General features: G+C 36.7%; 10 protein-coding genes across 10 annotated transcripts; 5 read left to right on the top strand and 5 right to left on the bottom strand. All coding sequences in view use genetic code 12, as the record gives it.

The window, feature by feature from the left end:
- Positions 1-428: 428 nt before the first annotated feature.
- On the top strand, positions 429-2,081 carry PHR1 (beta-1,3-glucanosyltransferase, putative; the record flags this gene model as incomplete). The annotated part of the gene is made up of 1 exon (XM_002420030.1): positions 429-2,081. The coding sequence occupies one exon, from the start codon at positions 429-431 to the stop codon at positions 2,079-2,081; it is 1,653 nt and encodes a 550-aa protein (XP_002420075.1).
- A 173-nt stretch (positions 2,082-2,254) lies between these two features.
- Positions 2,255-3,040, bottom strand: CD36_44220 (PinX1 orthologue, putative; the record flags this gene model as incomplete). Its single annotated transcript, XM_002420029.1, has 1 exon — positions 2,255-3,040. One exon carries the CDS (start codon positions 3,038-3,040, stop codon positions 2,255-2,257), a length of 786 nt encoding a protein of 261 aa, XP_002420074.1.
- Positions 3,041-3,225: 185 nt separating this feature from the next.
- On the bottom strand, positions 3,226-7,368 carry CD36_44210 (TFIIIC subunit, putative; the record flags this gene model as incomplete). The annotated part of the gene is made up of 1 exon (XM_002420028.1): positions 3,226-7,368. The coding sequence occupies one exon, from the start codon at positions 7,366-7,368 to the stop codon at positions 3,226-3,228; it is 4,143 nt and encodes a 1,380-aa protein (XP_002420073.1).
- A 290-nt stretch (positions 7,369-7,658) lies between these two features.
- Positions 7,659-8,411, top strand: CD36_44200 (DNA methyltransferase, putative; the record flags this gene model as incomplete). The annotated part of the gene is made up of 1 exon (XM_002420027.1): positions 7,659-8,411. The coding sequence occupies one exon, from the start codon at positions 7,659-7,661 to the stop codon at positions 8,409-8,411; it is 753 nt and encodes a 250-aa protein (XP_002420072.1).
- A 402-nt stretch (positions 8,412-8,813) lies between these two features.
- On the top strand, positions 8,814-9,801 carry EFB1 (translation elongation factor 1-beta (EF-1-beta), putative; the record flags this gene model as incomplete). The annotated part of the gene is made up of 2 exons (XM_002420026.1): positions 8,814-8,893; positions 9,249-9,801. The coding sequence occupies 2 exons, from the start codon at positions 8,814-8,816 to the stop codon at positions 9,799-9,801; spliced, it is 633 nt and encodes a 210-aa protein (XP_002420071.1).
- Positions 9,802-10,223: 422 nt separating this feature from the next.
- SAP10 (aspartyl protease, putative) lies at positions 10,224-11,567 on the bottom strand (the record flags this gene model as incomplete). Its single annotated transcript, XM_002420025.1, has 1 exon — positions 10,224-11,567. The coding sequence occupies one exon, from the start codon at positions 11,565-11,567 to the stop codon at positions 10,224-10,226; it is 1,344 nt and encodes a 447-aa protein (XP_002420070.1).
- A 1,969-nt stretch (positions 11,568-13,536) lies between these two features.
- On the top strand, positions 13,537-17,745 carry CD36_44170 (serine/threonine-protein kinase, putative; the record flags this gene model as incomplete). Its single annotated transcript, XM_002420024.1, has 1 exon — positions 13,537-17,745. The coding sequence occupies one exon, from the start codon at positions 13,537-13,539 to the stop codon at positions 17,743-17,745; it is 4,209 nt and encodes a 1,402-aa protein (XP_002420069.1).
- An 883-nt stretch (positions 17,746-18,628) lies between these two features.
- On the top strand, positions 18,629-21,127 carry CD36_44160 (serine/threonine-protein kinase, putative; the record flags this gene model as incomplete). Its single annotated transcript, XM_002420023.1, has 1 exon — positions 18,629-21,127. One exon carries the CDS (start codon positions 18,629-18,631, stop codon positions 21,125-21,127), a length of 2,499 nt encoding a protein of 832 aa, XP_002420068.1.
- A 126-nt stretch (positions 21,128-21,253) lies between these two features.
- CD36_44150 (subunit of the Sec62/63 complex, putative) lies at positions 21,254-22,054 on the bottom strand (the record flags this gene model as incomplete). Its single annotated transcript, XM_002420022.1, has 1 exon — positions 21,254-22,054. The coding sequence occupies one exon, from the start codon at positions 22,052-22,054 to the stop codon at positions 21,254-21,256; it is 801 nt and encodes a 266-aa protein (XP_002420067.1).
- Positions 22,055-22,309: 255 nt separating this feature from the next.
- CD36_44140 (mitochondrial ribosomal protein, putative) lies at positions 22,310-22,921 on the bottom strand (the record flags this gene model as incomplete). Its single annotated transcript, XM_002420021.1, has 1 exon — positions 22,310-22,921. The coding sequence occupies one exon, from the start codon at positions 22,919-22,921 to the stop codon at positions 22,310-22,312; it is 612 nt and encodes a 203-aa protein (XP_002420066.1).
- Between the last annotated feature and the right edge of the window lie 213 nt (positions 22,922-23,134).

Genomic DNA, 23,134 nt, shown 5'->3' with positions numbered 1-23,134 from the left:
TTGTTTTCAGTTTTTTGTTATCCCAATTTCACACACGCCTTTAATCGACCCTTGTTTATCACTCATACACTCCAGTTAAACACCTCCGTTTCTACTGTCGCCTTTCTTTGAGAAATTCACTAACGACCCCCATTCATACTAATATATATTGAACAAGGTGTTGCAACCCCAAGATCATTTCATCGCTTAAACAAATATCGTAAAATTTTTTTTTTTCAACTACAAAGGTTAATATTTACGACCGGCAATATTCATCAAGAGTATAGTTACCACCACAGTCAATACTTAAAACAAACCATCATTTAATAATAGTATTTATTAATCACTTCAAAAAGCTCAACTGTGTGTGTGGTTTTTTTTTTCAATTCATAGATTAACTTATTTTCCCCATTTAACATACCAATTGCAGAGTGAAGCAAGAAAAAAAGATGTATTCATTAATCAAATCTTTGGCCACATTTGTCACACTCTTTTCATTAACTTTAGCCAAATTTGAATCGTCCACCCCACCAATTGAAGTTATTGGTAACAAGTTTTACTTCTCCAATAATGGTTCTCAATTTTTAATCAGGGGTATTGCCTATCAGCAGGATGCCGCAGGCTCAGTTTCTTCTGGCTACGATGCTGATCCTAATAGAAAATACACTGATCCTTTAGCCGATGCCGATGCTTGTAAGCGTGACGTCAAGTATTTCAAGGAATCAAACACCAATGCCTTGAGAGTTTATGCTATTGACCCAGAGAAGGATCACGAGGAGTGTATGAAGATTTTCAGTGACGCCGGTATTTATATTGTTGCTGATTTATCAGAACCAACCGTTTCAATTAACAGAAACAGCCCAGAATGGAATTTGGACTTGTACGAACGTTATACAAAGGTTGTTGACAACATGCAAGAATACTCTAATGTTTTGGGATTTTTTGCTGGTAACGAAGTTACTAATAACCGTTCAAACACTGATGCTTCTCCATTTGTCAAGGCTGCCATTAGAGACATGAAGAAATACCTCAAGGACTCTAATTATAGAGAAATTCCAGTTGGTTATTCATCCAATGATGATGAAGAAATTAGAGTTGCCATTGCTGATTATTTCTCTTGTGGTTCATTAGATGACCGTGCTGATTTCTTCGGGATCAATATGTACGAATGGTGTGGCAAATCCACTTTTGAATCCTCAGGCTACAAGGACAGAACCGAAGAAATCAAAAACTTGACCATCCCAGCTTTCTTCTCCGAATATGGATGCAATGCTAACCGTCCACGTTTGTTCCAAGAAATTGGTACCTTGTTTTCTGATAAGATGACCGACGTCTGGTCTGGGGGTATTGTTTATATGTATTATGAAGAAGCCAACAAATACGGTTTGGTTCTGGTTGATGGCGATTCAGTCAAGACTTTATCCGACTACAACAATTACAAGTCAGAAATGAACAAAATAAGCCCATCCCTTGCCCACACTTCAACATTATCCAGCTCTGAAGCCAGCAAGACTTTGGAATGTCCAGGAACTGCCGCTAGTACTTGGAAGGCTGCAACTAAATTGCCACCAACTCCTGATAAAGATTACTGTGACTGTGTTTCCAAGTCATTTGAATGTGTTGTTGCTGATAGTGTTGAGAAAGAAGATTATGGTGACTTGTTTGCCCAAGTTTGTGGTTATATCGATTGCTCAGCTATTTCTGCTGACGGTAACAAAGGTGACTATGGTGTGGCATCCTTCTGTTCTGATAAGGACCGTTTGTCGTATGTTTTGAATGAATACTATATTGATCAAGACAAAAAATCCAGTGCTTGTGATTTCAAAGGCAGTGCTTCAATCAATAGCAAGGCTAGTTCTTCTGGCAGCTGCAAAGCTGTTAGTGGAGTGGCTACTGGTAAGGCTTCTGCTTCCGGTGGAAGCTCCAAATCTGGATCTGGATCTGCTTCTTCCTCTGCTTCTGGATCATCTAGCAGCAGCACCAGTTCTGGATCTAACTCAAGCTCTGGAAATAAATCAACTCAACAAATGTCTATGGTCAAATTGGTTTCAATTACTACTATTGTCACTGCTTTTGTTGGTGGTATGTCCATTATTTTCTAAATCAATGAAGACTGACCAATAGAGGATTTCTATAGGACTAATATATAGTTTAGGAGTTTATTATTCAAAGTTCTAATATCAAATCAATACATATTACACATATCTATACTTTATGTATTGTGTTCTACATACAATACAACTTGTCTTGGTTATCCGAGCTCTTTGTATATTTCTCAATTGGTGATCATAAAAATTTCGTTTAATGCCTTTGCATCCATCACTGATGCCCTCTTCTGTTTAATCCACTTTGATCTAGCCGAAAGTCGGGTGGCGATAGGGGGTGGAGTAGTACTAGATTCTTTTGATACCAGCGTTTCCTCTAAACTGGTTCGTATTTTGTCTTTCTTTTCCTTCTTGGATTTTTTGTCCTTTTTGTCTTTCTTTTCCTTCTTGTCTTTCTTCTCCTTCTTCTCTTTCTTCTCCTTTTTATGCCTTTTCAACATCTTTTTATCTTCTTTAGTACCGCTTTCATCAGCTTTCCTCTTTCTACTCTTCTTCTCATCATCTTCCTGATTTTTATAAGATATTAATTTTTTACTCTCCTTATCCCAAGTACTCAGTAAAGTTTCCCCCTTGACAAATCTCATACCCCATTTACCGTTAATAATATCATCGTCACGAACATTATCCAATACTTTATTAACAACATCTTCTTTCCCATTTAACCTTCCCAATATTCTTTGAAACGCATCTAATCCAGCAGTTCCTTCTTCCTCTAATCCACCATCACCATTGGCTTTACGTTTATGTAATTTGGCTCCTAGTCCCAAATTATCGTCCTTGATAGAAACCTTAACATGGGTAGTTAATGCATGCGATACCAATCCTAATCCACTACCCTGTTGCCAACCCATTTTCGATAAATATTGATGTCCAAAACGTGATGTGTCATTAGACCAGTTGGTGTTTCTAGGATCGTTCCCAAACCGCTGCTTTATTTTTGTACCTGCCAACCCCATTATATTGCAATTTGATAGTTGATATTTCTATAGATGTTAAAAAAAGAAAATTCAAACGAGATGTGTTTTTTTTTTTTTTCTGGCCTTGACTTTTCTTTTTTTCTCGTTTTAGTGCAATTCTTACTGATACAAATTTATTATTACACAAAAATACTCATTCCATAAATAACAATCGTGCCTCTTATTCAGTATCCTAATATATTTAACCAATTATTTGAAGTAAAGTATCCATTATGAGCGCCTCTTTCAATACACCCACTCTTTGTCAACCAGTCAATCACCGCAGTGAAATCACTTACACTCAACAACGAATCAAACTTTCTGAATATCATATCCATTGGAATACCAGGACGAAAGTGAACATGATACAAAATTGCAACAACAATATCTCGCCACAACTTTGCATCAATTTGTCCATTTATATCTAACCAAACTCTACTACATGGTTTCCCAGTGGGGACTGGGATAATCATGTGGATGTCTTGGTCATCTATGTCCCTCAAGTCTGTGGACGATTTATACAACACAATTTCACAATCCAAATCATTCTTATCCATCAATCGCGATTCATACCCGTCAAAAGTATAATCCTTCTCCATTCTTTTTACAGATATCGAGGAGCTCGATAGAAGGTCTAATAGTTGTGCCATAATACCATTGTCTATTCCCTGTGACAAAGGGTATCCCTTCTTGGAACTGACAACATTATATAGTTCATCTTTAAACTGAGCTGCTTCATTGAAAAATGATGCCAGAATACGCACATATAGGGAATCATATACTTTATCGGTCAAGGCAAAATTGTTTTGGCTGTCATCAGTTCCAAAATACAACAATTCTCTATCTTTGATCATCGCTTCCGACGCTTCCTGAATATGCTTGTGAGGGAAACCTGATAACAACTTGTCAATCTTACTTGAGGTGCTCGTTTCTTTGGACGTACCAAATATTGCCTTCAACATGGTTCTAATCTCATCGTGCGGTTTTATTGGTAAAACCGTATCCTCTGGATCTTTAGACACATAAAATGGAATGGTTGCAAGAGACATCTCCTTCATTCTCATTGATAAAAGCTCAATTTGCTCAAAAGTATCAACATAGGTTTCAGTTGTTGTTTTCTTGTAGTACCTATAGTTATCCTCCATATTCTTATACAACGGCATTTTGTCAACAAACTCATTGTCGGCACCTTCATAATTGGCCCATAGGTCCAAAAAGAACGGTATTCTAACATCCTCCAAATCGCCGGCCAGTACATTTCCTTCATCTATTCCTCTCATCACAATCAACTGAAACTCCTCAACTCCCTTGTCTACTACTGCCCCTCCACCAATCGATTTTCTAGTTACAGACCACGTTTTCCGCAAGGAATCAACAGTGACATTATCGAAAAGTTCGCTTATAGCGTTGTAATCAATAGAACTTATGTTAAAAGCTTTGGAAATGCACACAGCACGGAACAAAGTGATCGTATCGGTTTTGTCGAATTTGACAGCAAAGTTCTTTTTAACCCCTCTATTCAGCAGCTTACCATTATTAGATCTTCTTTCAGGAGCAGATTTTCTTTTAAATCTTTTTGGAGCAAAACTAGACAGTTCACTTTTGGTTGACTTAGCAGATTTGTGCGAACTTATAGCCTCTGATTTTAAAGCCAACTTTTCGTCTCGTTTGACATCAGAAGGTGCAGTAACATTTTGACCCGCTGGTACATCCTGATGATCTTCGTCATGAAATCCCAGTATATCACCCACAAATTTAGTTTGAGGTTTGCGTCTGTTTGCTGCAACGGGCTTTGCCTTTCCTTTCGACTGGGCCAAAGATTCCAACCTTTTCGTGTTTTTCCTGTCAAAGGGACTTTCAATATGGAAAAGTGTATATTTTGACTCAATAGTTCTTATGTTGACATTAGTAAACAGTCTCTTGTTTTGAGTTCGGTTCCATCCCTCTGAGCACGATTTTCTATACCCCTCAATCACCTCATTACTAGGTCTTGATCTTTCTTCTTTGGAATATATTAGCAATCTGGTAATTGGCTGGCCACTTTTTGTCAGTGGTATAAGTTCAAACTCAATCATGCCACTTTTTTGCAACTTTTCTATATCTCTTTGAATTGTCCTTTTATCTGTTATCGTAGTGTTTTCTAATTTTTCGTCCAATTCTCTGGACAACTTTGCGTCAAAAATAAGAATCCCACCTTTGGATTCAACTAGTTTTACAAGCAAATCTCTTCGTAATTCACCCTGGGCATCGTCTCCAAAATTTGGTGTTTGGTAACCTTTTCTTCGCCTATATTTTCGTACCCGTTTACCATTCAGACCCAAAGAAACCGATTTAGTTTCAAGTTTAACAGTTTCATTTGATACACTTTCCGTCGTTGAAAGGCCATCTGTAGCAATTTTATCATCACTTTCTTGCTCTGATTCTACTTTTACACCCAGTTCTATTCTTTCTTGATTATCAGCTTCATTGTAATCATTGTCCAGGTCATTCATCAAGACATCATCTTCAATTTTTATTGCAGGCTTTCTTGCTGAACGTGCAGACCTTCGTAAACATCTCACAATATCGTTTGCAGGCAAAGTTTCAACTTTTCTTTTCTTTGGAGTAGTGTTAGGTGATTCCTTGGATACTTTCCGCTTTGGCAAAGGTAACTTCTGGGTACTAGACAGTATCACATTGACAGCATCATCTTTCTCCACTTTAGATGCTTCCGTTTTCCTAAGTTTGTCATCTTTTATAGGAGACACCATTGACTTATCAACAAGATGTTCACCCTCACCATACTTGTGGTGCGGATCATGTAACATTTTAATAGCAGGATATAATTTCTCAGGAACAGCAAACAATGGTACTGTTTTCTTTTTTCTGTCTTTCACAAATAAACTTTCATTCAACGCTTTGAAATCAACATCACTTATTGTTTTCAAAACTGGTCTCTCTTTTTTATGCATCTTGACAGTAACTGAATTAATACTATCCCGAGCACAGTATTTGTAAAACTTGATTTTACCTTCGGCATCAACAATTCTGACTACTCCAGTTTTATCATTTTCGTCAGGATATAGTCTCAATGGCTGCAACTCCAGTCCTTTCAACTGATAGCTGGAAAATATCTCAAAAAATCTTTCCACTAATCTATTCCTAGGCTGTCCAAATACCAGCAGAAGCATCTGTCTCGTCGAGATACCTTCCAGTTTTGAATCGTATATGTATTGGTACAACTGTGATGCAAGAGGAAACATGATATTAAACGAAGGCACAAACCTAGCTTCGTCGTCATCTTCTTCATCATCATCCCCATCTTCTTGATCTTCCCCGTTGTCACCCAACAGGGGCATTTCCAGAAATTCAGTTTCCATATTTAGTTTCGAATCTTCAGGGTCTTTCAAATACTTAATAGCGTAGATTAATCTATCCGTTTCTTCGTCTTTGATATTCACCTTTTCTATAAGTCCTTTATTGTGGAGGACATTAACGATTGCGCGAAACAAATTTGATAACGATCTTGTTTCATGCATTCGTAATTCTCTTTTCAAATCTCTGAATACCCTGACTGAATGTGGAGCATTTTTACAAGACTCAACAATAACGTTTTTCAAATTTTCACGAAACGTCCAATACCCGCTAATATTACTATCTTCTTCATTTTCTTCATCCTTGTTTGGATCATTGGATTCTTCGTTGGTGTGGTCAAGTTTTTTCTTCGTCTGTTTATCCTCGGGCTTTTCCGATGTTGAGGCAAACTTTATATGTACAATCCAATTGGTATGTACTTTTTTCTCTGTGTAAAACCTTTTCTCCCTGTAAATAAGCCTCCATTCTTCCAACTTATTGAGTCTTCCTGTCAATGATCTATTGTCCTGGCCAGTTACATCAGTCAAAGTAGGTGCCCAAATACCTTTGCTCCCGTGTTTGGCAATCTCTTGTAGTAACTCATATGGTTTTTCACCAAGGGACGATAAAAACTTTTTGTTGTTGGAGATTCCTGTTAAATAAAACACCTGAGTTTCCTGTCCTGGGAGTACTCGAATTTTCGTTAAATCCTCATAACTTGCAACAAATGCCTTGTAGTCGCTATTCGCCTTGACTGGGCTACTATCATAGGTGACATATATTTTGGCTTCCTCTGGATTTCCATCCTCACCTTCCGCAACAAATAGCCATTGCCATATTAATTGTTTTTGAAATTCATCCAATTCATCTTGTTGGTTAAATTTGGTTTGAATAAATGTCCACAACTCATCTAACGTTAATCCCCACTTTCCCGAAAACGATAATTTCTTTACTGTAAATTGAACAATTTCATATGGTGCACACGGAAACAGCATATTAGCATGGCTTTTAGATATACTACTCAATTTATCCTGATCGAATCTTGCAGTAAGTCTGTTAAAAAAAAAAAAAATTCACTTTCCTGTTGTTATCATCATCTGTTTTTATTTTATTTTATTTGTTTCGTTTTTTTTTTTTTTTTTCTTTCTTTTTTTTGGTTGCTTGAGATTATTATTATATTTTCGGGTGAATTTTTTTTTTGGCATCAAGTTGGCAACTTCTCAAACTCTATCAGTTTCTTTTTTAATTAAAAGAGCACCTACCCAATAAATATTACATAACCACTATGACCAGTTCTGACGATGAACCAATAGCCTTGTCTGCACATGCCTTGGCTGCTTTACAAGAATTCAGAAGCGAAGAAAAAGAGAGGTTGGAGAAGTTTGAATCCTTGTACCAGCAATCTGAAGATAAATTTGATGAGCAAAAGAAACAAGAGCAACAAAAGATAACTATTGACGACTTTAAAGAGGACTGGCAATTATCACAATTTTGGTACTCGGATGAGACTGCAAAAATATTGGGCAAAGCTTTATTAGAAGGTGCTGACGAAAGCACGGTTGTTGTGATTGCCAGTGCACCTTCAGTGTATGCCGCCATTAAGCAATTCCCACCAGAAGAGATTCCTACTGAGCATATTTATTTATTAGAGTTTGACCCTAGATTTAAGGTTTTGGCCGGTTCCGAGCACTTTAGTGTCTACGACTACAATAAGCCCAACGATATCCCAGAGCATTTACGCAACAAATGCCACAGATTATTGATTGATCCCCCATTCTTAGAAGAAGAGTGTCAGACAAAGTCGAGCGAAGCAGCCAAGAACTTATTGGTTCACAACAAGACCGAGAAAACAAAACATGGAGATAACAAGTATAAATTAATCACGTCGACTGGTGAAAGAATGTTTGAATTGGTCACTAAGAAAAACTATCCTGATACCGAGATGACAGACTTTTTCCCCGAACATAAGAATGGATTAAGTAACGAATTTAGGTGTTATGCGAATTTCGAATGTTCGTATTGGAAATTTCAAAAGTGATTGGAAACCCTAACAAAAAAAGACCATATACAATAATAGAAATAGCTTAAGCTAGATATAAGTCGTGTGTAGGATACAAGAATACACACATAAAATTTTTGGTGTGCCTGTATATAAAGAATGTATGAGTGGTAAGTTTGTAAAAAGGGGAGTGGTGGTGGTAAGTGAGGACAACGTTGTGAAAGTATTTAAAGAGTGCAAATAATTTTCTTTATTTGTTCTTCGCTTTCTTTCAGTGAAAAATTTTTCTTTTTTCCCCTTTGACTGAAGAGAGAGAAAAGAGCAAAGCACATCCAACATCATCAAATTTTTTTTTTTCCTTTTTTTTTTTTTAACTTCCTTTCCTTTGCTTTCTTTGAAGTATCATTTTACTACACCACCACATCACAAACCAATTACATAATGTCATTCTCAGATTTCTCTAAAGTTGAATCTCTCAAGTCATTGAACGAATTCTTGGCTGACAAATCATACATTGATGGGTAAGTATTTTTTTCAGCTTGGTATTTTGTATTATTAGTTTGATCTCATTTCATTGGGAAATTGCCATTGACATGGAGACGTTTCTAGCTGGAATATCTTAATTGAGTTATGGAAACCCCAATTCCAAAATGTGACTGCATTCTAATGCATCCGGCGATTTTATTTATTTATTAAAATGATGATCTCAATCTTTGGTCCGTGTTTATGAGGTGGCCTCAAGACCCACCGCATGAGTGACAAAGAAGATTTAAATCTTATATCTGACAATAATAGAGTTATTTTAATGAGACAATTGATTTTGCAATTACCGACAACAAGTATAAGAATAAAACCATATACTAACATGTTTGCTAGTACTGCTGCCACTCAAGCTGATGTTACTGTCTACAAAGCTTTCCAAAAGGAATTCCCACAATTCACCAGATGGTTCAACCACATTGCTTCATTCACTGAAGAATTTGAAGACTTGCCAGCCGGTAAAGCCCCAGCTGCTTCTGCTGCTGCTGCTGAAGAAGAAGATGACGAAGATGTCGACTTGTTCGGTTCTGATGATGAAGTTGATGAAGAAGCTGAAAAATTGAAGCAACAAAGATTAGCTGAATACGCTGCCAAGAAAGCTGCTAAAGGTCCAAAACCAGCTGCTAAATCTATTGTCACCTTGGATGTCAAACCATGGGATGATGAAACTGATTTGGACGAATTATTGGCCAACGTTAAAGCCGTCGAAATGGAAGGTTTGACTTGGGGTGCTCACCAATGGATCCCAGTTGGTTTCGGTATCAAAAAATTACAAATCAACTTGGTTGTTGAAGATGCTTTAGTCTCCTTGGATGAATTGCAAGCTGCTATTGAAGAAGATGAAGACCATGTCCAATCTACTGATATTGCTGCTATGCAAAAATTGTAAGCTTCTTTTCTCCATTTCTATTTTGTAGATTTTTTTTAATAACAGTAAATATTTTTTTTTTTTTTTTTTTGTCCATTATTATTAGGACAGCTAGTGTGTCTTTGGTTGACTCTCAGAGCAGTGTCCAACAAGTTTGGTGGAGCGTTAGAAATTGATTGATCGTCAACAAAGAAACAGCCTTCGCATAACAGTATGTGAAATTGACTGAACTGTGAATCAACAGCTTCAAGCGTTTTTGTAAGTTCCACCTAGAACAAGTTCATGCCTCTGTTTTGTTTTCATTGAGCTGTCAGTGATATGAAGGTTTAGCACATGGTATTCAGTCAATCCAGGATACCATTGTATTTCATCTAATTGAATTTGCTCTACAAATCTTTTTTTTTCATTTCATGTACGATAATTTGGTATCAGATTCTATTAGTCTATATAATATGTATATACACGAGAAGTACAGCACACAATGTGGTGAGCCATGAATGTGCTTGACGACTCCCACTGGCACTGCTGGTGGCCTTCTTCATATTGTCACCACTGGAGGTTGAACTGGACTGGGATTGAGAACTAGATGCAGATTGTGTAAAAGAATTACTTGTTCGAAGCTCGTTTTGATCCTCGTTATGGTTTAAAATCTCTTCAATATCTTCGTCTTTGGTATAAGCCACTGGCGCTACCGAAATAGTCATGTCCTGCAAATCATAAACAAGATAAATTCGTCTCAATATATCGTCACCAAAAAGAATGCCGCCGCCACCTATAACTGAATTGCTCATAATCGCCAAATAACACTGACCGTCCTTTTCTGTGGTGAGATCTTGAATTGGAATTGAAAAATCAGCATTGCCTATTGAAAACCCAAAGAAATTTTCATCATAGCCATCACATTCAATTGCATAAACTGACTCGTTGTCATCGTACGTAGCATTCAAAGAGCGTCCAAGTGCGTCAATCCACTCATCGGGGAAAATCGAAAAGGTCGATCCGGTATCTAATAGAACCGAATGACTACCAGAGGTAACCTTTCCATCTTTTGTCTCTAAATTTGTTACATTGACCGAAAGCTGACTTTCTGAATTAATAGGAACTGTACTCAATGCACCGTCGTACTTTGCATGATCGATAGCACCAAATAGTATGGTTCCCGTAGTGGAATTTGACGAGTTCAAATAGACAGAATATGCGATTTTATTGATCAACCCCTGTTTCTGTAATAATACAGGAAAGTTGTCATACCCATTAGCTATCCCAATCCCCAAAATTCCATCCGAAACACTGGATCTATTGGCAATTCCTATTTTCAAATCAGTCACCCCATATTTTCCAAATTGAACACTATCGTAGCCCCATACACCTTGAGCAGCAGAACCATCTACATAACCAATGGAAAAATCTTCTGATGTATTTTTAAACGTTGTTGAGGTGTTTGGATTGTATGTTCCATTGACAGTACAGGAATACTCTTGATCAATATCATTGAAAATATCAGGTAGTTGGGGTGCACCTTCAGTTTGAAACTCAGATACTTTGTAACAAATGGCATCGTTGCTCATTACCCACAAGTCATAAGATCCAGTATCTATTGACACTGAAACCTTATCCTTATTCGATCCGATCTCCAATTCTGTAGTGTACAAGATCTTGTCGTTGATAAGAGGCATGGGCAAGGCATCTCTTTTTGTGTATTTGGAAGGGGTCAGCACTATATTGAAGTCCAACTTGATCGAACATTTCACAACTGAGGCTAAATATAGTAGGAATACAAAATACATTATTGCTTTACCATACAAAGGGGAAATTAACAAAAGAAAATGAAAAGAAAGTTTAATAAATAATTTTTCAGATATAGTTGATGAAATCTGTAGAACGAAAAGATCTGGTCTTTCTTTTTTTTGTAGAAAAAGGAAAGAAAGAAAGAAAGAATAGGAAAAAGTCTTTTATGGTTCTAGATCCGCTTTTTAATAGATAGAGATTGTCACCCCCCCCCCCCGTTTATCATTGTCTTCATCGTGGCTATTACCAAAAAATGCTATTGTACCCTATCCAATTTTTCTGTTTTTAGTAATATACTAGAACAAACAAAGAAGCGTGGCTGCGGCAACTATATGCTTAAATATCTTTTTCTGTGTACTACACAAAATGAATCTCCTATACTTGTTATCTGCTTCGGTTATTCAATAATTTCAGGCTTAGAGATATACACAGGATTAATAGTTGGGTTCAAGTGAGCAAAGTCCAAACTATAAATTTTAGTTAATTAATCAATTAATACTATGCAGTCAACGGATTCAGTTGTTTTATTTTCTTTTTAATCACTAGTACTATTAGAATATGTGGTGTGGTGCGATGGGGGCGGACTTTCGGGCGTAACTATTTTTTTAAGGGAATGTTAGTAATTTTTTTTTCCATAATTCTTGTTTTTATCGAAAGAAGTTTGATCCTGTCAAGACCACCAAAATAACAAGATACTACAAAAGTATATATTGTATTGACTTGTTTCGCTTACAATAATGATATGTATTTAATCGTCAAAATCTAGGCGAGAATTTGTCGTTCTTGATGGCAAGATCATATTCACACTTCAAAAAAGGAGTTCTATATTACTTGTAAATGAATAGTAGTGGCAAACTCTTGGTGCAACAAAGCCAGTATATCATTTTTTGAAGTATTTCCTCCAATCTGTCTTTCAGTCTGCTTGAATTTTCGTATTCTTTGACTTTCACCAAGTGATACCCTTGGTATAGTTGGGCTTGTAATTATAGAGGCTGTTTTTGCCACTTCGAAGCTTCAATTTTAAGCTTTTGAATAAAACCCGTTAAAAATTTTACACATTTAACGAAAAAAATTCAGGACAAATTTCTGCCGGAAGTCAATGTTTATGTTAAAATCTTAATAATTGTATTCGTTAAAAGTAGAGTTGGCAACATATGTTGTGGGAATTCTCAATTTCAGTTTACATAAAGTTGAAAGCTTTCATATACTGTATTATAATCCACCTCCGATTGTAAGCATCTGTGCATATATTTGTTAGCATGAGCGACCCCATGTTTTAGAAGTTATAATAGAATGACCCACAAAAGTAACCAAATTAATGTTAATGTAGACTTCTCGGATAACTTGGAATTGATAGTTTCAAGAGTTACTTCTGACGGGTTCCCCGGTTTTCTATTTTCCATCAGAAAGTAATCTCCAATCCAATGAGACTTGTACCAACTTTACAGGTATGCTTTGCAAGGAAACTAATCTCATTGAATCGTTTGATATTTTAAGTACATCTCAGTTGGCAATGGCTTTATCGTACAGTTGTCCCAGTACACTACATCTACTTATTGTCAACGTTACCAATTTGTTCAACAACTTACCAATTTTTTCTTACAGTGCTTCTATCGACTTGACAAATAAAAAGACTTCAGACTTTTCATAGGTTTACCAGCTTTAATTACATGTATCCATTAGAATATGACAAGAGGATCACCTCATAAATCACTATACATATATTCTGATGTGTAGTCTTAGGAAAAACCTGTACATAGTAGTTTGGTTGAAGAAGAAAAAAAAAAAAAATAAAAATAAAACATCAAAAAAACTTTTTTTTTTTCCCTTTCTTTATTTAAATACCTATACTTTACGAAAGGGCTGCCCTTCTACTCTTTATGTGTTTATGTTACTTCGTTTAGCTTGAAAGAAATAACATAGTTTGAAGATTATTGTCAAAAATATTAGAACGGAGAATACTCAATTATGTCTACATCTCTACTGCATCAAGAGTTCTCCACCGAAAAGGGGCAATCATGTTCTCCAATACCCCATAGCAATCATTTGAATCTAAAATCATCTGCATTAAGAACCAACAGCAATTCTACAAATAAAAATAGTCACATTGAAACCATCGATGCAAACGGATCATCAAACAGTAGCATATCTGAGGAACCAACCATTAATGGCTCAACATATTCAAATACCACGCCAACAGTTCAGCCTGAAGTGTTCGGCGAACTGCACACGACAACAACAACCCACAATTCCGCAAACAACAGCACCAGAGCAGAAAGAAACAAATTTCCGAATAGTCACCCACACCAGCAAGAGACTAAGAACAATGGTGAAAGTAATTCTCCTGTAAATTCTCCTAAACATTTTCCCATTGAAGATTTGAGACACAGTCTTTTGTACAAAGCAGGATCGGCAGCTTATCATAAATCGGCGACTTCTTCGAAACAGAGTTCTACAACATCATTGAAAGATGGCCTCAATAATTTGAATGCTCATTTTTTCCAGAATCCATCGTTGGATAACAGTGTTATGTCAGATTTGGAAGAATCACCAGTTCCCAATGAGAGAAACTCTGTCCAAGATGCGGGCACCCGCTCGCATACAGCTAGATTTAGTGTTCAATCTACAACGTCATTACCAGCTACTATACTGCAGAGTAGAGTACCAAATAGTAATAGATCTAGCTTTTTCCCTTTCAAATCTTACACAACTTCACCAGTAAAGGAGACTAAGCATGTTTTTTTGGAGTATGACCCAATCACCCGGAGAAAAGTGCTTAACACGTATGAAATTTTAAGAGAAATTGGGAAAGGTGAACACGGGAAAGTAAAGCTAGCAAGGGACTTGATTAACAATGAGTTAGTCGCTATCAAGATTGTCAATAGAAGATCACGAAAGGAGAGACCTTCACTACGGATGCGGAAGAATTCGAGCGCACCCATCGTAAATGAATATGAATTGAAAGTTAAGCGTGAAATAGCAATAATGAAAAAGTGTCGTCACAAGCATATAGTGGCATTGCGTGAAGTTTTGGATGATTTAAACTCATTAAAGATTTATCTTGTTTTAGAGTATATGGAAAAGGGTGAAATAAAATGGAAAAAACTACAATCAGATGTAGCGAAACCAACTGCTGGCAAATGCTATGATGTCGACGATAACGAGATTCCTTGCTGTGGCAATGGAAGAATGCAACAGCGGCAACCGAGTCTTTTAACTGACGAAGACTTATTGTCGAATGAATTTTCTCCAAATTTGACTTTTAAACAGTCAAGAAAGATATTTAGAGACGTTTTACTAGGACTAGAGTATTTGCACATGCAAGGAATTGTTCACCGTGATATCAAACCAGCAAACTTGCTAGTCTCAGCCGACAATATTGTCAAGATTAGCGATTTTGGCGTTTCATTTGCCACCTCTTTGGCTGAAAATGATGAAGGACACTTGGTAAATGAATTAGATTTGGCTAAAACTGCGGGGACACCAGCATTTTTTGCTCCCGAGTTATGCCAATTTGACGATGAAACGCCCACAGATAAGTTGTCTTCCAACGAGCCGATGACCCCTCCTAAGATTGACTACAAAATTGATATTTGGGCATTAGGTGTGACATTGTACTGTTTGCTATTTGGCAAGGTACCATTCAATGCTGATACAGAGTATGACCTCTTTCAAGTTATTGTCAAAGAGCCGCTACAATTCCCTGATTCCATTGAAGCATTCAATCCTCCAGCAACAGTGACAGAGGAAGAATTTGAACTAGCTAAAGATCTATTATCTAAGATGTTGGACAAGAACAACCGAACCAGAATCGAAATCCAAGATATTAAAGAGCATCCATTTACTTTGATGGATTTGGATACCGACGTGGATGGCTTACATGAATTGTTTCATCTTAATGGCGACAACACATCTGAGCCAATAACTTTTGACTTAGACGAACACGACATAGTCCTGAAAGATGAAGTCGATAATGCAGTTATTGGGGTAGGAGCAAGAATCAAAAGAAGCTTAGTTAGGGCAATACGTGCTGGTGGATTGAAGGATGGCGAAATCAGAAATAAATTTGCTGCTTTGCAACTAGAGCATTCAAGGAGCGAAAATAGTGAGGAATCTTCTAGTGGTTATTCCAACTATAGCTCCAGCACCAGATTGTTGGGCTATCAAAACGGTCAAAACTACTCAATGATATTGTCAGAAGGCTTACCAGTTTCATCTGCCACTCCTCCTCCTGTTGCTCAGCCATTTGTGACACAACAGAAGAGATCGTCGTTGTTGCTGCCAAAAAGTGGGAATATCCCTGAGAAGAATAACCCGCATTTCCCGTCATCATTGGCCCATCAAATACCAAACCCATCGTCCCCTTCTTCCTCCTCATCATCATCGATGGCCTTTCAAAACCATTTCTCCTTTGCGGGCATTAGAGAAGGTGGCAAAAGTCTATTACAAGATATGATCGAATCCAATAGCAACAGCTCTAGCAGAAGAGGCAGTTCTGCTGGAATAACTGTTTCGGAGGCACCACAAATTGAAACAAAAAGAAATGTTGGAGGGGATTTATATTTGAAGAACCAATCTGTTGTAGAGACATTCAAAGGGATACAACTCCAAGATGACAAGAGACGAAGATCAAGTATTTTTTCACTTCATTCACAAATTGGAACAAATTCCAACAAGAGCTCCTTATCTCATGAATTGACACCAACTCAAACAGGACTGGGAGCTTCCACTCAGCAACAGCATCAGCACTATTCAAATATAGCAGCACCTATTCCGGTACCAGTATCTGCAAAACAGTCTATTTCGGATAAGGAACAAGGCATCAAGGCACCATTACTCCAGCAAGAAAAGAATGCCATGGGTAAACCATACTTAAAGATTGGTCCCATTAGCATTGCAAGAGAAGACGACAAGCCTGACGATAATCAGCCCGACTCTTCTATTATATCATTACCATTAAGTGAAAGCTTTGCGTCCTTGGATAGTATAAATGATGACTATCTAAGTAGAAAGTATGAGGAATACACCAGCAATAGAAAAGAAAATTCAAAGTCTGAGGGAAATGTGCCGGTGATACTGTTGCGGAGAAAGTCAAGTCTTTCGGAATCAGATTTAACGAGACGTGTTCTGTTGAATGACCCTTTCGGTAAGTTTAAACCTGATGGAAGTGAGATAGCTGAGAAGTTCAAGGCTTTTAATCTTGGAAATCTGATGAAGACTGGGAGCAAATTTGCTTTAAAAGATTGTGAACTCAGTGGCGGTCAACAGGTAAAGGGCAAAAAATATGAAAGCAGTGATGACGGCATTGCTCCGAAAACAGTGGTACCCACTATAGCATATTCGAGTTCTGATTCTTACTCTTCGTGTTCGTCTAGCAGTTCGGACGAGGAAGATGAATCTGACGACGATGAAGAGAATTTGACGTTGGCATTTCAGTCTAAAGTTGCTCCTATTTCCAGAGCCAATTTCTTATCGTTGACAGGACGAGCTAAATCACATGACTCAAATTTACCAACCCTCCGACAAAATCGTGAAAAAAATAAACAACTAAATCATGAGTTTCAGGGGCCAATAATTTTCCACGATGGTTTGCCTGAATTTGAAGATGTTCCAGATGGCTTAATTGGCAACAATGCAATTGGTAGTAGCAACGTCAATGGTAATAATACATTTAATTCCGGCTACAGCTACTATGACAATGTCAACCCTACTGTCGTTTCTAGTAATGTATCTACAGCCACTTTAACAGTAGGGATGGCACCAAGTGAGTCTGCAGAAACAAAGCTTGAAGTACCAGCTCAAGAAAATGCTGTACAAGTTTCATCGCCATCAAACCCACAAAAAAATATCCTGTCTCGAAGTGACGTTTTGAAAGATCTTAAAAAGAAAACAGACGTTTCATTTGGAGAAAACTTTTGCAATAATCAGTTTAACAACCATTACAAAAAAGATCCAGTTTATTCGCCATTCCCCTCCGCTAAACATTTAGATAATGATCCGGAAAAAATAGTAAAGGAATCAGTTAACAAATTTCATGAGCATAGACCAACTTACTACAGATCAAACTCGGTAACCATTGGGTTATTACATAGAAGCAAGCATAGAGAAGAGGATGAGGATGGACTGCAAATGAGTAATGATTTAGGACAGCATCATACTGAAGAAAAACAAGGATAAATGATTTCATTTAGTTTTTTTTTTTTTCATTTTTTTTTTAATATATGTTTTCTGGAACACATTACAGTTAGTGGTTTAAATTATTTATGCCAAATAGATTTGAATACACACAGTCATTCTAGTATTAAGATACATTTCTTATGGCTTTTTGTATTATGTTTGTGTGTAATTGTGGAGAAGAAAAAAGGAAAGTTTTTACTATTTTTCCGTCTTACCGTTAACTAAGGTCATGTGACTTCTGTTTAACTAAGAAGCGTAATCTGATATGGGGGTGGAGGGTTATTTCATTGATAAGTACTTGATTTGTGGTGTGTCTAATACTTTTCAGGAGCTTAGAGTCTTTATTATCAAGACTCCAGAGATTATCTAGTCAAGCCAACTTAATCTTATGTCTACATGAATAGTTGGAAAGAAGGATGGATCATATTACTTTGGTAGCCAATGAATGATCTTTCCCTACCCCCCCCCCCCCCTCTACCGCCTCCAAGAAAATAGTTCTTATCAATCCTCACACAATTTTTTTTTTTTTTTTTTCTTTGTTTGTTTTTATTTTGTATTAGTAATAGTACTCTTTTGTCTTAAATCCACCCTCTCCTTATTTTACACATATACAAGTCAGTCACACTAACACCATTTCATAATCTCCTGTTGATTTTACTTTTACTTGGTTAATAACTAGTTAATCATCAACTACGGTGTATCACTTATCAACAACAAATCCAGAATTATTTTTTTTTTTATCGCTTTTTTTTTTTTTTTAATAAGGTTAAGTTGATTTATTAAAGAAGACACTACTCCACAACTAAGTACTACTTTGTCTTTATCAATATATACATACATTCAACAAGGACACCCTTCTTTATACATACCTAGTTTATTTAATATGATGCCCAAATCGAATCAGACAGATCAGGGACTTTTACGTGATACCCAAAATACCAATAATGTGGCACCCAACTCAGTTGCCACCACTACTTTGACATCTTCTACCCAATCTGGAAGCAGTAACAACAACACGAACAAAAAATTGGAGTACATAGGCGTGTACAAGATTGGTCCAGAAATTGGCAAAGGATCATTTGCCACGGTCTATAAATGTATTGACACCACAAATAACAAAGCTGTGGCTATCAAATCCGTGTATCGGTCCAAATTAAAATCGAAAAAACTACTAGAAAACTTAGAAATCGAAATACAAATATTGAAATCAATGAAACATCCTCATATAGTGGGCCTATTAGACTATAAACAAACAACAAGTTACTTCCATCTAGTTATGGATTATTGTTCGATGGGTGATTTGTCGTATTTTATTAGGCGAAGAAATAATTTGGTGAAATCGCATCCAGTCATTTCGAGTTTGTTGCATCGCTATCCATCTCCAGAAGGGTCTCACGGGTTGAATGAAGTATTGGTTCTCCATTTTTTGAGACAGCTCTCGTCTGCACTTCGATTTTTGAGAGACAAGAGTTTGGTACATCGGGACATTAAACCGCAGAACTTGTTATTATGCCCTCCAGTTCATTCGAAACAGGAATTCATTGATGGTGAGTTTGTTGGTATGTGGGAATTACCAATATTGAAAATAGCTGATTTTGGCTTTGCTCGTTTCTTGCCCTCAACTTCAATGGCAGAGACTTTGTGTGGCTCTCCTCTTTATATGGCACCAGAAATTTTGCGTTATGAAAAGTATAATGCCAAGGCAGACTTATGGTCCGTTGGGGCAGTCCTATATGAGATGACAGTGGGGAAACCTCCTTTCAAAGCAGGAAACCACATAGAATTGTTGAAAAACATCGAGAAGGCAAAAGATAAAATCAAATTTCCCTCAGCAGCCAAAGTGCCCGAGTCGTTGAAGCAATTAATCAGGTCCTTGTTGAAATACAACCCAACAGAGCGGATTTCTTTTAATGAGTTTTTCAATGACTCATTGATAACTTGTGACTTGGAAGACAACGATCAACCTCTCGAAACCTCACATATGGATGAAAATTTGTTTATCAGTGAATATATCAGCCCTATAGCTCCTGCAGAACGGTCGCAGTTTTTTAAAGAGGAAAAGAAGAATGATACAGCCGTTAGAAGCCCATCACCAACTGCTGAAACGATTCCACGTCAGGACAATACGGTACAACCAATGACGAAAATTGCAAGCCCTGTACCTGACAATTTTGCACTTTCTATCGCTCAAAACTCGTCTGAGTTTAATTTAAAGAAGGATGATATGAATTTAGAAAAAGATTACGTTGTTGTTGAGAAAAGGGCGGTTGAAGTGAATGCACTCGCAGACGAATTAGCACATGCTGGTACTGGGGTGGATGCCATTTCTAGCTCACGCAAGAATCTGGATGCAGACCAGGGTAATAGATTATCATCACTGCAGCAACAGCAACAAGCAGAAACAACTCAGTATCGAAGATCGTCACTGAATGGAAGTCAAAAACGACCCAGTTTTTCTGAAAGACGGATTTCACTTTCGCTTTCACCCACCAATGCTTTAACAAAGGCAATTGGGTTAGCTTCGAATCGATTGTTTGGGTTGACTACCAGTAGTCTGCACGCAAATGTGTCAGCTATAGCCGAAGATGACGATTCATCCACAAGCAATAATGATTCGTCGTCTTTTTCAACTGTCATTCCATCTACAAACAACCATGTTATTTTGCAGAAACTCAACCTTGCTACTATGGGTGAACCCGGTACTGAGTTCGACTTAGGGAGTGCTTCCAATTTAGATGATCAAATACTAGACAAGTTAGAGTTGATTGCAAACATTGCTAATGCAGTCAATTTGTATGCTGATGTTAAATTCAGCCAGATTATTCCCAGTCCGCCATCTTCAGACGGGATAGAGGATGACACCGAGATGTTGCCTCCTAAGATTGTTCATATGATCAGTCAAGAAGGGATCGGTTTATATATTAAGACGTTGAGTTTGTTGGGAAGAGCCATGGATATTGCTGGTCAATGGTGGTTTGAAAAGTACGATGCAGTTCACGGCGAAAGACCTAGCCTTGAAACGACGGTTAGAATAAACCAAATAGTTCAATGGATCAGAGAAAAATATAACATTTCCCTTGAAAGATTAGAGTTTTTGAAAAGTAAGAGTGATTTTACTGCTGATGAAACTTTAGAAGATAGTGAGTCTTCTAATGGGACGGCAAGAGTGCAACAGACAATTTTTGCTGCTGCTCTTGGAATTGCCAGGGAGACCGCACTTAAGGAACTTCTTCGCAATAGCACAGATATAGAATGCTCCTATATCACAAGTATATATATGCTTTTGGCAATACTCGAAGATCTCGAAGAATCTGATCGCCAAGAAGTGAAAAAGATAGTCGAGAAAATTAACTCCCGTTTGAAAAATTTCATGGGGAAATGATAGATAATATCGTCTTCATTAGATACAAATATACCCTTAAAAAAAAAAAATTACGGTTTTTATGTATTTAAATATATATTAATATATTGTATAAACAAAAGAGAAGGTAGAAAGGAATATGCAATACTAGTTTTTCTTTGTCTTGCTGTTTTTTTTCTTTTTCTTTGATTTTGAAGAGTCGTTATCACCAGCTTGGTGTTTTTCATCTGCTTCTTTTTCTTGTTCTTCCTTTTCCTCTCCAACCTTATCATCGATTTCTTTTTCCTTATCCTGTTTCTCCTCGATTTTCACTGGCTCCACTTTTTTCTTTGGCTCAACTTTCTTTGCTGATTCTAATGATTTTTCAGATTCATCAGCGTCGACTTCCCACAATTCACTAAATTTTTCTGCTCTATCATCCAGTGCTTTCAATCTTCTTCTTAATGCTTCATTGAAACATATTTCTTGTGCCAATGGGAAAAACGTTTGAACCCAACCTTTTTTATAAGTTTCACATTCAGCAACGATATCTTTCAATTCCAATTCCTGGAATTTTATTTGAATTTGATATTGCTTGAAAATATCATCACCAATTAATCCATTTTGATATAATTTATTAAATACCGGTTCATTCTCTTTCAATTTCATTGATCTTCTAATGGCTTCAACTGCACGTCTCAATAATGCTGCCTTCATCACTTTTTCATGAGGTCTCTGATCTTTAGGCAAATCTTTATTGGTATATTGATCCTTTAACTGTTGGTACAATACAGCAGTGTAATTTTCTTTGAAAAGCGGTTCCACCTTAGTCAATGATTGCAATCTTTTCTTTCTATATATGATTGAAAATGTAATAAATATCGACAATACCACACCCACATAAATCAATGGAGTGAAAACGGAAATCTTTACAATTTCAGGTTCAGGTGTCACAGTTTCTTCAGCCATATTTTATTGATTAACCAGGTTTTGGAATGCTTGATAAAACAGAAAAAAAAAAAGTGGTGATTTCTATTTGGTGTTTTCCTATTTTATTCCAAAGTCTTTTCTTTTTTTTTTTGGGGAGCTATTGAAAAATTTCTACTACGAACACGTCAAAAAAAAAAAAAGAGAAAGAGAAATACACTTGCAAATAAGTCGTGTATACATTTCAATATACAAAACTATCAATCAATATTCCTTCAAAGGATTCATTCACAAATTCTACCAACCGTCACTATTTCTTCTATGTTTTATTCCAAAATATCTAGCCAATTCGTCGTAAATTTCATTTACCTGATCTTCATCAAAATTTTTGCTCAACTCTATTATATCTTTCTTTTTGTTGATATCTAAGATTGCTTCTTTGCTATTAGTCTGTTGCAAAGCGTGGTCTATTTCTTCTCCATCTGGTAATATAATTTCATAAAACACTCCTAATCTTATCAAATCAATTTTCTCCAACAGCTTAAACTCTTTTAAAGTGACAGGCAATGCAAAATCAGGCAAATCACCATCTTTATTTGTAATTGGTGCCAATTTTTCGTCATCTCCTTGAACGGTTGCATTATATGTTCGACGCATAGTTCGAGCTTCTAAAGCATCTAATTGTGTTTGTAATTCTGTAACCAATTGAACAATATCATCATTGTTCACATAATCAGTTAGATCCAATGCAGGTTGGATGTTTTGGCCAGCTTGGTTTTTCATGTTTCTCAATTCAACATCAATCAACTTTTGTCTCGCTTGAACCATTACATTGGCCTGTTTTTTGACTAATGCTTCTAGTTCAACCACCTTTGCTTTAGCTTCATTTAATTTAGAAATATCAGACATGATAATTGTTGAAAGAAAGTTGTTAAAATACAAGAGAGTTTGGAAAAAAAAAAAAAAAAAAGTGGTGTTGTATTACTATTGTTTTTCTTTTTTTGTTTGTTCCGTCTTACCTAGAATTTCTAGTAACTGTAGGGGTCCAACAACAGCAACCACAACAACTTTTACATTGTCAAAAAATACTGCAAAAAAACAAAAAATAAAAAAAAAAAAATA

Source organism: Candida dubliniensis, chromosome 4 (assembly GCF_000026945.1).
Source record: "Candida dubliniensis CD36 chromosome 4, complete sequence".
NCBI classification, from domain to species: domain Eukaryota; kingdom Fungi; phylum Ascomycota; class Pichiomycetes; order Serinales; family Debaryomycetaceae; genus Candida; species Candida dubliniensis.
This window is presented reverse-complemented; position numbering and strand designations above follow the sequence as displayed.